The following is a 13871-nucleotide window of genomic DNA, read 5'->3' as shown; positions in this document are numbered from 1 at the left end:
TTTATTTCCTAACACATTTATTTATATAAAGCTGAATTTATTTTAGATATAAATTACTTCTTCTTTGCTTATTTACACACAGTCCGGCTCCACAAGACGCAGTCTGGGGTGGAGGAGATACGGACTAGTGTATTACATTAAAATGTGCTCATAAAACTAGCTATATTTACTAAGCACCACAATGCCTTCCCCGGACCACGTCTTCAGGACCACCTGCTTTAAGTGGCACACTAAAGGAACAACATATCTATAGAGCTACATTAACACCTTATAATACATGGAAACCAATGGAAATGTATACCTAATAATTTATATGCAAGTCTTACAGCTATGTCCATAAGATGTGGCGTGGAATAAGTAAGACGGCTTCTTCCAGACCTTGTCAGAGAGCCTTGCCATACCACATCGTCCAGCATGGTCAAGACTGACGCTTGGTAAATCTACCCCTGTAGCAGTAACCAAAAGCCTCTAGCATAGGCTCTCATGTTAGTTATTATTGTGGGCTACAGGGCAGCAGGGACAGCCTCCATCGTACACAATGACACAATGGATTTTCCCCCACAAAAGTGACTGACATTGTAATCATGTGTCTGTGAGCATCAATGTATCAATATAATTTGTATTTATAATTTGGAAATATAACTTTTATTTCCTTGCGAAAATTATTTTGCATCTGCTTTGTGTTTTGAGGGACCTGTTGAAAGAAGAGTTAGTAGATCCACGTATTATATAGAATTATAGGCCAAATCAGTAAAATTCAGGGCATTATTGAAAACCCTGCTCTCTGATTGGTTAAAATTCCGGGCATTATCCAATCAGTAATGCCCTGAAAAGCTTGCAAAGTGCAGTTTTCAATCTGGTTATTTCCAGCCAATCAGCTGTCCTGGGACCTCTTCTCTTTTCTCTGTACACACTCTCTCTAGGTGACCTAATAACATCTTTTGGGTTTAAATATCACCTCTATGCTGACGACACACAAATATACTTTTCAACACTCGACCTTACACCTGCTATACAGACCAAAGTTTCTGAATGTCTCTCTGCTATATCATCCTGGATGGCCCTCCGCCGCCTTAAACTCAAAATGGCTAAAACAGAGCTCCTCATACTTCCTCCCAAACCTGGCCCTACTACCTCCTTCCACATTACTGTTGGAACTATGATCATTCACCCAGTAGCCCAAGCACGCTGCCTAGGGGTCACACTCGACTCCTCTCTCACATTCGCCCCTCACATTCAAAACATTTCTAAAACCTGTCGCTTTTTCCTCCGCAATATAACAAAGATACGCCCTTTCCTCTGTTGCTCGACTGCTAAAACTCTGACTTAGGCCCTCATTCTTTCCCGTCTTGATTACTGTAACCTCCTGCTGTCCGGCCTTCCTGCCTCTCACCTGTCTCCCCTACAATCTATCCTAAATGCTGCTGCCAGAATCACTCTACTCTTTCCTAGATCTGTCTCAGCATCTCCCCTCCTGAAATCCCTCTCCTGGCTTCCAATCAAATCCCGCATCTCACACTCCATTCTTCTCCTCACTTTTAAAGCTTTACACTCTTCTGCCCCTCCTTACATCTCAGCCCTAATTTCTCGCTATGCACCATCCCGACTCTTGCGTTCTGCTCAAGGATGTCTTCTTTCTACCCCCTTTTTATCTAAAGCCCTCTCCCGCCTTAAACCTTTTTCACTGACTGCCCCACACCTCTGGAATGCCCTTCCCATCAGTACCCGACTAGCACCCTCTCTATCCACCTTTAAGACCCACCTTAAGACACACTTGCTTAAAGAAGCATACGAATAGCACTGTGAACATTCTGAACACATGATACATAAAGCTTGGCCCCCTGCAGACGCACTTACCAGAACTCCCTCCTACTGTCTCTGTACGTTCTCCCTACCTACCAATTAGATTGTAAGCTCCTCGGGGCAGGGACTCCTCTTCCTTAATGTTATGTTTATGTCTAAAGCACTTATTCCCATGATCTGTTATTTATATTATCTGTTATTTATTCGATTACCACATGTATTACTACTGTGAAGCGCTATGTACATTAATGGCGCTATATAAATAAAGACATACAATACAATACAACAGCTGAGACAGGGCAGGGGATTGGTTTGAATTAAGTAACAGCTCTGAGACAGGGCAGGGGATTGGTCAAAAAGTATCAGCCACGGTTTGACTCCTCTCCCCCCCCCCCTCCCTCTCACCTCTCTCCCCCCCCCCCCCCCCCCCCCCGAGCTGACTGATATTTTCTGAGCAGATTCAGTTGAATGGGGGGGGGGAAGAGACTGCAAAGAAGTGTGTTGTGTATAGAGGTGCAGTGTGGGGGTGGGGGTGGGGGGGTGTAGAGGTGCTGTGTGGTGTGTAGAGGTGGGGGGGGAGTGCAAAGTTTAATAAGTGGCTGCATTTTTTATTGTGGCTGCAGTGTGTGTGTGTGTGTGTGTGTGTGTTGTGCTGTTGTATGTGTAGCAGCAGTTTGTGTGAGTGTAGAGCTGATGTGTGTGTGTGTATAGAGCTAGTGTGTGTGTGTGTGTGTGTGTGTGTGTATGTGTGTGTGTGTGTAGAGCTCCTGTGTGTGTGTGTGTGTGTGTGTGTGTGTGTCAGTAGCTGTGTTTATGGGTGTTACATGTGTGTGTAGCAGCAGAGTTTGTGTGTGTGTGTGTGTGTGTGTAGAGGTGCTGTGTAGTGAGTGTAGAGGAGGTGCTGTGTTGTGTGTCTAGAGCTCCAGTGTGTGTGTGTGTGTGTAGAGGCACTGTGTTGTGTGTGTGTGTGTGTGTGTGTGTGTGTGTGTGTGTGTGTGTGTGTGTGTGTGTGTGTGTGTGTGTGTGTGTACACAGAGGGGGCGGCAGTGTGTGGATATAGATATCTGCAGTGTAACAGTATATAGAGGTGTTTTCATGTATAGTAAAATCAAACCGCGCTCTTGCTTCCTTGCAGGATCTTGAAGTAGATCAACTCTTCCCTCTTGCAGCTGATGTGATGTGGAGGCACCCCTCCTCCACCGATACCGTCGTAGGATGGCTCCAAACGTCAGGTGTCAATGAAAAATTAAACACAAAAGCGCACCAATGGTCAAGATTTAATAAAACAATGTAATAAAATAACAAGTAAAAACTTACATATAAAGATATATAAGTCCAGTAGAGCAGTGCAGGGGCAACAGTCCTGGTGGAATCCTAGGCGCAGGGGGTAGGTGCTGAGGCTTACGGATCAGTCCCGCGCGCTGGGGCTGGCTGGCTCGGCACCACGTTGTAGTCACTTCCGGGTTGCGGCTTCTCGCAGGACCCGTGTATAGTAGCCCACCACAGTCGCCGGTTCTCCAGCATGAAACTCACTCCGGCGAACCGAAAGAGTCTCTGGCTGTTTGTAGGAGTGCTGGGACTTATTCCACCAATTTGCTGAATACCAATAGCACTGTGTGAGCTCCGCTGTTTTCATGTATTTACCATTATATTTTAATAAAAAAATCTATTTAGCTATACAAAAGTGTCTTATTATTTATGAAATAAGCCTACATTTAGCCTATAATAGTAATAATCCCATCAGAACAGGGCATTGCTGGCCAATAATGCCCTGGCTGGGTTAAAGTCCCTCGGCTTCACCTCGGGCCTTCAACTCTTCCAGCCAGGGCATTATTGGCCAGTAATGCCCTGTTCTTCAGGGATTATTACTTAAATATATAAACTACTGCGTCACCTTGTGTCCGTTCTTCCCATTTTATGTGCAAGTCTGGCTCGGCATAAAGATCCTCTCACTAAGGATCTGTAAGATACTTGTTTATCTCCTATGTCTCCTATATTTGAAGCTGAAACAAGCAAGAAAAGATAAAATGCATTCTGTGCATCTCGTTCCTCATTTTAATATGTTTATATATTGCCCATTAGGATTCAACATATCAAATGTTTGATGCTCTGGATACTTTAGGTTGAATAATTGTACAATAAGGAGTAGCTCTGAGAATTTAGTAGTGTATCAGGAGGAACAAAAACTTCCACCCATGAATAACCACTGCACATTTAAGATATTACTACAGTATGTAATGGTTACTAACGTATTATAAAAAAATATATTTATAGTATATATTATACTAGTCCTACAGAGATTGCCATCAACCAAACAAACTCTGTGCAAAGAAATAGAGAGAGTATAAATTATAATTAAATAAAATCACAGACTCTATTGTTCTGACAAAATGAAAGTAATCAGGGTGATTTAAAGATTTTGCCAACTCTCATTTTATTAGCACATTTTCTATCAATCAATTTTTTTACTGCAACTGAAAATTGCTTAGTGATCCTTAGTTGACCCCCAATGTATATTATTTTCCGTACATTTTTAGTACATTTCCTTGAACCTTTAACACAGGATTTTCCTACAAATCACTGACTCGCAGGCTCTTCCATGACTATACACTCCTCAGATACATTTAGGAACTCAGGTGACATTTAGTTTTTTGTTATTTCTTGTATTTATCTTTATTATTGGGGCTTATTCAATATGGTGTGCTAGTGACGATTCTTCCCATGGTGTTTTAAATGATACCCCCATGATCATCATCTTGTTAAAAAACAAAATAAATGAATCTTTATTTCCTTGCAGGATGAAAATGGAATGTGTTATCCATCAACCAAGCATCATGAGCAGACATTTGCCTACTTCATTGTGGACCCGCTGAAACATCATGTTCACATTTTGTACCATTGTTTTGGTGGGGGAGCATTTTGAAGCCACCATCTCACCATTTCTGACAGTTGGGGAAAACGGGATGCAATGACTCATACAGTACTTCAAAATATGTTTCTTGTTATCACCAGTACTGTGGAATGTGATTGTACTAGCAGAAATGTCGATCTGGAAAAACCTGCACAAAGTTTCTTTTTTTACATCCTTATATTGCTTTGTTATGTCAAACACTGACAATGTATTTATTTTTCAGTTATCTGTTTACTAGGTTTGTACTTTCACAATTCACTGTTATAGGTTTACATGTGAAACTATATCGTTTTGTTAATGTTATGGTTATTTAACGGAATAAAATATGGGATTATTGAAATAACCAACATTTTCATAGGCATTTATTTATCAATGTTTTACCAGGAAGTAATACATTGAGAGTTACCTCTAGTTTTCAAGTATGTCCTGGGCACAGAGTTATGATAACAATACTGGTTATGTAGCCGAGTCCCCCTCCTTACCTCAGGTGAGAGGGGAACTGCTCCACTGTTTGGTTGGGCTCTGGAGCTCCGCACGATCGGGAGTGGCCATGTTGTTAGGTGCGCATGCACAGTGTGGCGAGGCACGCATGCGCAGTGCGGCGAGGTGTGCATGCACCGTATCAGGAGTGCAGCGGCCTTCTTAGAATGGCTCTGCATATACAGCAGCGGGACTACATGTCCCAGAATCCTCAGGGGGGAGGGACTAACACATGGGACTGTCCCAGCCAATGGGATTCGCGGTGAGGAGAGAGGAACAGGATATCATCCGCGTGCGGAGAGCACGCGAGTCAGTGCTGAAGGAGGCGGCAAGACAGAAGGTAGTGTCCAGGGAGCAGTGCTTCCTGGACTAGGCCCGGACCTTGCCCCTTAGGCAATCAATAGTCTTATTGATTTGTATACAGAACAGGAGAAAAGCAACTGAGGTCCATGATTTAAACACACCAAGGTCTTGGAGGAAAAGATAAAGCAGTCTTACCTCCTATTGTAGACCCAAACCAGAGTGGTGTAAGATGCTGGCCATGTAGACACCAAACTGCTTGTCTGCAGTAGCATGGATCCTCTTAGTCCCCAGTCGCATGCTTCCAGGATAGGAGTGATAGCAGAAAGTGAATCAAAGGGATCCGGAGCATCAGCGGTTGAAATCCAATCTGATATAAAAAATATAGCAGTCTCAGGGTAGATAGCCTCCCACATGTTTGACGCCATATTGGCGCTTTCTCAAGGAGTACTGCGCATACAGGTAAAAGACAAATATATAGACACATGAATAGGTAACAAAACCACACCAGACACAGCTGAATGTGACGCAACAAAAACAAACCATTAAACAATTAGAACCCGTCCAATGAGAAGATGAAGACAAGGTGAGCAGAAACTCTCCAGCTGAATCTATGTATATAATTTGTCCACAAGGCTTTTTTACAACAAATCTACACAGTCAAAAACTATGACTCAACTTGATAATACTACCATACTATAAGGAATCCGCTCCGCGGTTTTCTGGTTGCCTTACCTTGCAGACTGGTGCAGTTCTGGAACACTTCACCTGATATTACTGCAGCCTGGATTCTCTCACCAAAGCAATACTGCCACACACTCCCTCTGGTATCTACTGCAGCTGTGCAATCTATCACTGCAATCCAGCCTTGTATTCACTCATTGGAGCAGTACCTTCACACCCCCCTCCACCCCCCCGCTGGCCTTTAAGTACTGCTTTCCCACAATGCTCCCCGCCGAGCATAGTCCTTACCGGATGTCACTTATGTTCTGCCACAAGCTCCCGCTTGTTCTCCTGTGCTGAGGCGGAGGTTTCCCCTGCGTCCTTCAGCTTCCTTTCTCCTGTGCTGAAGCAAAGGTATCCCCTACGTCTTCAGCTTCCTGGTTTCCTGCACTGAAGCAAAGGTATCCCCTACGTCTTCAGCTTCCTGGTTTCCTGCACTGAAGCAAAGGTATCCCCTACATCTTCAGCTTCCTGGTTTCCTGCACTGAAGCAAAGGTATCCCCTACGTCTTCAGCTTCCTGGTTTCCTGCACTGAAGCAAAGGTATCCCCTACGTCTTCAGCTTCCTGGTTTCCTGCACTGAAGCAAAGGTATCCCCTACGTCTTCAGCTTCCTGGTTTCCTGCACTGAAGCAAAGGTATCCCCTACGTCTTCAGCTTCCTGGTTTCCTGCTCTGTAGCGGAGGTTTCTCTGTGTGTCTTCAGCTTCCTGGTTCCTGGGGCCTACACTCTTTCCCTAATATAGAGAGGCCGTGTCCTGGTTCCTGCGCTGAAACGGAGGATTCCCCAGCCCGCTCAGGATTCTTGCGCTGTAGCACTGGCTTACCCGTGCAGCTAGGCGGTGTGCTACTCTGGTCTGTCTACCACCTCCTGAGACCAGTACCATGGGCCATGGTCGACGCACGCGCAGAGGCCACCCCAGCGCTCCTAAGCTGAAGCGGGGCTTTCCTGACTCCCTGTTGCCGAACTCCTGCTTGGACAATGTTTATTCTGACGTCTCCTGTCCTGACCCTGGCTTGTACAACGACGATGCTGTCTTCTCCTATCCTGATTCTGCTACCTATGACTACGAACTGCGCAATCCGGATCAGCCTGCGCGGTCTAAGGTCGGTGCTTTTACAACCCCACCTCAGCCTCGCGGTCCGACCCAGGTTTGTGGCGAGCACAACCGTGACAGTATGCTCGGACCCCGCTGAGGTGCGGGTTGGTAAGTTTTTTCCTAAAAACCTGTCCCGGTCTGTAGACCAGTCCCAGTTTGAGAATGATTATCTGTGCGATATAATACCCCTGATGGAAGATCTGTTTATGTCGGAGGGCTTAACTCCCTTGCAAAAGAAATGCCGTAATGATCTTGTTTGTAAGGCTTACTGCCTCAGAGACTTAAAACAGTATCTGGCCAGTGTTCTGGCCAGTGAAGACAGTGTTTTCTCCCCTGATTCCCCTTTAACTGGGGATAAGGTGAGTCCTGTGGAACTGGCCTACGCCTGTAGTACACTCAATGCCCTGGCTTTATCATTGGGCATTCCCGTAGTACAACCGAACCCTTCCGTCATGTTGGCTCTCGCTCAGGACACGCTGCATGTACTTTCCTTGGCATTGGACAGTTGCTTGTTAAAACAGGATCGCCTCCTGGCCGCTAACGCCACCCTTTGGCGGTTTTCCTCTGCTGCCAGTCCTGTCGCTAAACCGGGGGACGTATCTCCCTCTCCGGGAGATGACCAAACGGACCCATTAGCAATATCTCCCAACGTAGTAACTGCCACAGTCCCTAGCTCTGATTGTGTGCCCGGGTTCCCTGACACTAATGATATGTCTACGTTAACCCCTGCCGATCAGTCCTGTGAGGCTCCCCTGGAGCATACATATGTTTCACTAACCAACACTAAGGTTCTAGTATCAGAGAATAAGTTCCTTAGTTCCCCTATTTCTAACTCCGAATCTGTCACTCCAGGTCTTGAGGGTTTCCAGCTTTAACCCCTGCTAGGCAGTCCTGTGCGCTTTCCCCGTCAGAGAAAGAATCCCTAAGTTCTATTCCTAGGGTCATTTCTGTATTAACCCTTGGGGGGCAGCTCTCCGAATCTCCTTTGATAATTCCCTGTTCTCTGCCAGCCAGGGTCACGCCTCTAGCTCCTGAGGAGAAACCCCTTGTCTCTCCCAATTCAGAGAGAGGACTTCCTATGTTCTACTCTCAGGTACTGTCTGCATTAACCCCTGTAAATTCGGGCTGCCTCCAAGTTAATGTCTTCATACTAGCCTCAGAGAGTGAGTCCCCAAGTCAGACAGCAGAGGTTGCAATGAAGAATTTCCCTACCCTTACGGATTCCTTAGAGATTCTTTGCTATAAATCCCCTGCTTCAGCTCAAGTTTACGCAGTTTTGCCTCCGGAGACTTCGGCTAAAGTTCTGGTTCCTGTAAAATGTATTCAGGAATCAGGTTTTCCCCTAAGCTTGCTCACAGAGTTCCTTCTCCCGGGTATTTCACTGAACCAGCCTGTCGCCCAGAGAGCGGTGATCCCTGCTTCAGCGCATAGGCCCCACATTGTGGAATCTGTAGTCATTTCTGGTTTCCCAGACATTCCTTACCAAATACCTACTTCAGAGACCAGTACAGTTATGTTTAACCCCCGTGTACTGTCTGTGTTCTCCTCTTCTCTAAGCTTAGGGTTAAAAACATACAGTAGTCTGTATGTTTCTCCTGTGGTTCATGTTATATTCCCAGGAATGTTTGCTGACACACGACTTTCTCTCAAAAGTGACGCTTTTACACATATACTAGTGTAACCCTTTTTGTGAACCGGCCGACCCACCCAATCCCACATTGGCCCCTCGTGGTCTAACCGGTCCCTTTCCCTGTAACACACCTGCTCTAAGGGACTACTGGTACTGCATAACCTGTGTGGCTCCAGGAGATCTGAGCCTCCGCTAGCTGGGAGCCTGGGGAAAAACCCTTACCCTTACTTGGTGCAGCGCCTCCACTTACCCAGGATCCCCCGTGAGGAAAGATAGCCCTGAGTAAGAAATACAATAACACACAGATACAATAACCAATAACTAACACTTTACTTAACACACATATAACACATTACATAACATCACATAACCAGATGCTCTACCCGCATCACCTCAACCCAATGTCTGGTATCCCCACCCAGTGTCCTGTGATCACCCCACACCCAATGTCTCGTACTCCTACGAAAGGTCGTGGGTGACTGCGCAGTCACTAGATTAAGCTAGGGCCCAGTTGGTGCACTTTATAAGAATGAAGATACCTTCCGAGCACTCCGATGCTCGGGACCGCAACTTTCTTCTCAAAGGGTCAGACGTCCGTCTGATCCTTTCCAGGTACTCTGCCGGTGGACCCCAACGAGGGTCCCACCGCTCAACGGGAACTGCAACCGGACCACGGCAACACCAACCGCGTGGGAACAGCAACCGCCGCTATCCCTATCACTAACCACTGCTAGAGCGACAGCAACCCTAACCTAGGGCCTGTCCCTGAGGAACCGCAACCTGGGATGGCTTGGGGAAAACTCCTAGGGCCTGTGGACAATAACCGCCCCCCTTCCCCTAGCTACCCAGTCTCAACTGTATCTGCTAATCCTAGCAGCCTAACGCCCCTGCAGCCAACACTCAGCTTACACTGTCAGCCTGCAGGTATTCACACCGTGCACACACACTGCACGCACTGCGCACAGCACATGCAGCGACACACACCCAGACAGCTGCAATCACACACAGCCACCTGAATCCCGCAGCAATCCCACTGCTAGCACACTGTGCCTCTTTGACAGTGCCCACAGCACTCTCCGCCGCGACACTGCCAAACCAGCACCTTCCACACTCAAGGGTCACCTCCCTAGCTAAGGCGTCCCTCCTCAGTCTAAGGCGTCCCTCTTCAGTTACCCCCTACCCTTACCCGGGAATTGGGGCCTGCCTGGGGATCTAGGGAGAACCCTTACCTGATGCAGGAGCCACGAGCTCCCTGCACCCTTCCTACTCCTTCCTTCTCCTCTGCCTGACTGACTGTTGCAAAGCCCGGGAAATGTATCTCTTTTCCCGGGCTGAGCTTCCTCCAGCCCTATTGGCCACTAGGGAGCACCTGACCTCTGCCTCCCTAAGCCTCCTGGGAATTGTAGTTCCCAGGGGCTGCCTAATGCATTGGGGCCGCGTGCGCGCTTCCCTCGCGCATGCGCGAACCCCTAATGGCCGCCTCACTCTCTCTACTGCCTTCCCTACTCTCGCGCGACCTCTCCCTATCCCTGGAGTCCCATCGCGCGCTTCCGCCCAACTGCGCATGCGCGAACTAACGCGCAATGGCGGCGCCCTCTGCCTAAGCCGCCCAGCCGGTGGCAACGCGATCGCGGCCTTAGCGACGGCCCGATCGCGTCCCCGGCAACCAGCCTGCACCGCTATGCCCCGCACTGCTCCCTGCTCTGGCCCCCACCCTCGCGAAGTGCCGGCGGGTCCGTCGCAGCCTCCGGCGGCACCCGCTACCGCACGGCACTCGCGGAGGGGGGCCAGAAAGTGAAAATATACCTCGGGGCTACATTCTCCCCTTCGCAGAATCCCAACGCCCTCGCTTGGGTAGCAACCACACAGAGATTTATATAATGAAAAATACATGGCATAATTCACATCACATGTAGCATGCATTTCATCATCAATACTCATATGGATACCCGAGGCCAGCTGAGTCTCAGAGTGGAGTGCCCCTAACAGATTGGGTGAGGGTATCCCTCCTTGACTCCTGTGAGTCTTTTGGAACTCTAGACCTGCCCCTTGCAAAAACCCACCTTCTCCTCGCGAAAAAAATAGTACGGGGTCCTGGGTATTGACCCTTTCCGGTTCCTCCGGTCTCGTCTCACGGGAGACAGAGAGGCTCAGTCTCTTTCCTCGATCCACCACATGGCGAACATAGCGCTCCATCGCGCACCTGGGAGAGGCCACAACTACCAGAGCGGTCTCAACAGAGTCTTTGTCCGCTCCAACAATCCCTTTAACGGTGACTTCGTCCGCGGACGGCACCACTTCTTCGGGTAGGCCCGTTTGGAGACTCCTCTCACAGGAGTATGGGTCGCTCCGGTCCGCTACACCGGATCCCTTGATGAGGTCGGAGTCGTCCCACGATCCGCAGAGATCTTCTGGGGGAGACACCTCCACCAGGACGCGATGCCGGGGTGAGCCCATCGCCCGGGTGACCCTACCTTTGGAGTCACCAGGCTCCACGATCACCGGGGAGCTCACACCCGACACCCCTGGGGCAGTCAACTTACCCCGGTCGGTATTGGCGGGTACTGATCCCACGCCTGGGACCGCTGGTACCTCGTTGATAGGCCGGACTGGCCGTTGCAGGGCACACGGGCCCACATCATGGTCTGGATCAGTTGAGGCGGTTGCCTCGGTGACCTCACTGGAGTGGTCCGCCGGCAGGCGCATCACCACGCTCGGTGGGTCGCTAGAATCATCACACATAGGCGGGGGTACAAGCACCTTACCCTGGCCTTCCGGAATCTGGGGTTCTGGTCTCGGTGGTTCCTGCTCGGGAACCGGGTCTGGAACCGACATCTGGGGTTCCGACGTCTGGAGCTCCGCCTTCAGCGGCTCCGCCTCAGCGTCTGGCAAGTTCACTTGGGCACACGGGCCCTCCACCACCTCCATCGCTGAAGTGGAAAAATTAGTAGCGGCTTCACCCACCTCGGTATCACCATCAGGCGCCTCTTTCTCCGCAGGTTCCGCCCTCAGAGGTTCCTGCTCTTCCTTCTCAGGGAAAGAATAATCCAGTTCTGCTACAGTGTCCTCCCCCACTGGCAGCTCGGTAGGCTGCGGCAGTTTGGGTTGCAGGAACTGCGCCGCACAGTCAGGGCACTCGGGCCCTCGGGTCAGTTCACCCACAGGACACTCACATTCATGCAGACGGCCGTGCAGGCATTCTTCCCCGTCTACCACGGTCATCGTGAGGGCGACGGCTAACTCAGGGGACCCGTCCGCCCAGCCACCAGTCGCTTTCCAGTCTCTTAAGGCACACGGGCACACCACCATTGACAAGTCTAAATGGGGGGCCCGTACGATTCTATACAGCCAAGGGTGCTTTTCTCGGCATCCCTTGCTTTCCTTAGTGGGAACAGAATTGGCTGATTTCTGCTCACGACACTCCCTCCCCCTGGTGGACTCTAGAGGAAAAGCAGCACAGTCTTTTGGGGAATGTTGCAAACTCTGTTCTGAGTCACTCACAGTGTGGGGGCGGGGCTCTGGCTTTCCCGCCAGTCCTGGAAGAAGGGTTGCAACATTTTCCTGTGCATGCTGGCAGTCAGCCGCACACGTGCCATTTGTTTTGGCGGGAGCCGCCATTTTAGGTGGGGCTCACGGTCAATGTCTATAGGGCTCTCGGTGCAGGTAGAAACTGCCAAGTCAGGGTAGATAAAGGGGCACCCATCAGTCGGACCCCCGGGCAAATTTAAGAACTTAGGGCCATCTTCCTCGCTTAGGGTCTGGCCTACATATATCAGGACAGTACTCCATTGCACGGTGTCATCATACCTTCGCCCTCTGACCCACGTACCCGACAGTCCAGGGAGCTTCCGAACCTGCGCCTGGACATCTAACAAGGGCACGCCAGCCGGGACTGCCCCCACGGCAACCACGCGGTTAGGATTCACGTTTACTTTCAAGGCCCAAGCGTAGACCTCCTGCTTTGAGAGCACCCACATGGTGGAACAAAAATAGGACACAATTTTAGAAAAACATGTACAGGGCACCCCAGGTCTGATATCTCAGCAGTGCCTCCAAATGTAACCCTTTTTGTGAACCGGCCGACCCACCCAATCCCACATTGGCCCCTCGTGGTCTAACCGGTCCCTTTCCCTGTAACACACCTGCTCTAAGGGACTACTGGTACTGCATAACCTGTGTGGCTCCAGGAGATCTGAGCCTCCGCTAGCTGGGAGCCTGGGGAAAAACCCTTACCCTTACTTGGTGCAGCGCCTCCACTTACCCAGGATCCCCCGTGAGGAAAGATAGCCCTGAGTAAGAAATACAATAACACACAGATACGATAACCAATAACTAACACTTTACTTAACACACATATAACACATTACATAACATCACATAACCAGATGCTCTACCCGCATCACCTCAACCCAATGTCTGGTATCCCCACCCAGTGTCCTGTGATCACCCCACACCCAATGTCTCGTACTCCTACGAAAGGTCGTGGGTGACTGCGCAGTCACTAGATTAAGCTAGGGCCCAGTTGGTGCACTTTATAAGAATGAAGATACCTTCCGAGCACTCCGATGCTCGGGACCGCAACTTTCTTCTCAAAGGGTCAGACGTCCATCTGATCCTTTCCAGGTACTCTGCCGGTGGACCCCAACGAGGGTCCCACCGCTCAACGGGAACTGCAACCGGACCACGGCAACACCAACCGCGTGGGAACAGCAACCGCCGCTATCCCTATCACTAACCACTGCTAGAGCGACAGCAACCCTAACCTAGGGCCTGTCCCTGAGGAACCGCAACCTGGGATGGCTTGGGGAAAACTCCTAGGGCCTGTGGACAATAACCGCCCCCCTTCCCCTAGCTACCCAGTCTCAACTGTATCTGCTAATCCTAGCAGCCTAACGCCCCTGCAGCCAACACTCAGCTTACACTGTCA

General features: G+C 49.5%; 1 protein-coding gene across 6 annotated transcripts in view; it reads left to right on the top strand.

Annotated features, from left to right (window-relative positions):
• Positions 1 to 5057, top strand: part of CFAP300 (cilia and flagella associated protein 300) — an 82673-nt gene extending 77616 nt beyond the window's left edge. For 3 of the 6 annotated variants that reach the window (XM_075592433.1, XM_075592432.1, XM_075592434.1), the window contains 2 exons: positions 2939 to 3093; positions 4601 to 5057. In XM_075592433.1, the coding sequence (XP_075448548.1) occupies positions 2939 to 3093; positions 4601 to 4676 (231 nt within the window). In that variant the 3' untranslated portion in view covers positions 4677 to 5057. The remainder of the gene's footprint in view (positions 1 to 2938; positions 3094 to 4600) is intronic. The other 3 variants (XM_075592435.1, XM_075592436.1, XM_075592438.1) reach the window with 2 other exon arrangements.
• Positions 5058 to 13871: the final 8814 nt, after the last annotated feature.

Source organism: Ascaphus truei, chromosome 3 (assembly GCF_040206685.1).
Source record: "Ascaphus truei isolate aAscTru1 chromosome 3, aAscTru1.hap1, whole genome shotgun sequence".
NCBI classification, from domain to species: domain Eukaryota; kingdom Metazoa; phylum Chordata; class Amphibia; order Anura; family Ascaphidae; genus Ascaphus; species Ascaphus truei.
The sequence above is the reverse complement of the archived record's forward strand: the minus strand, read 5'-3'. Positions and strand labels throughout refer to the sequence as shown.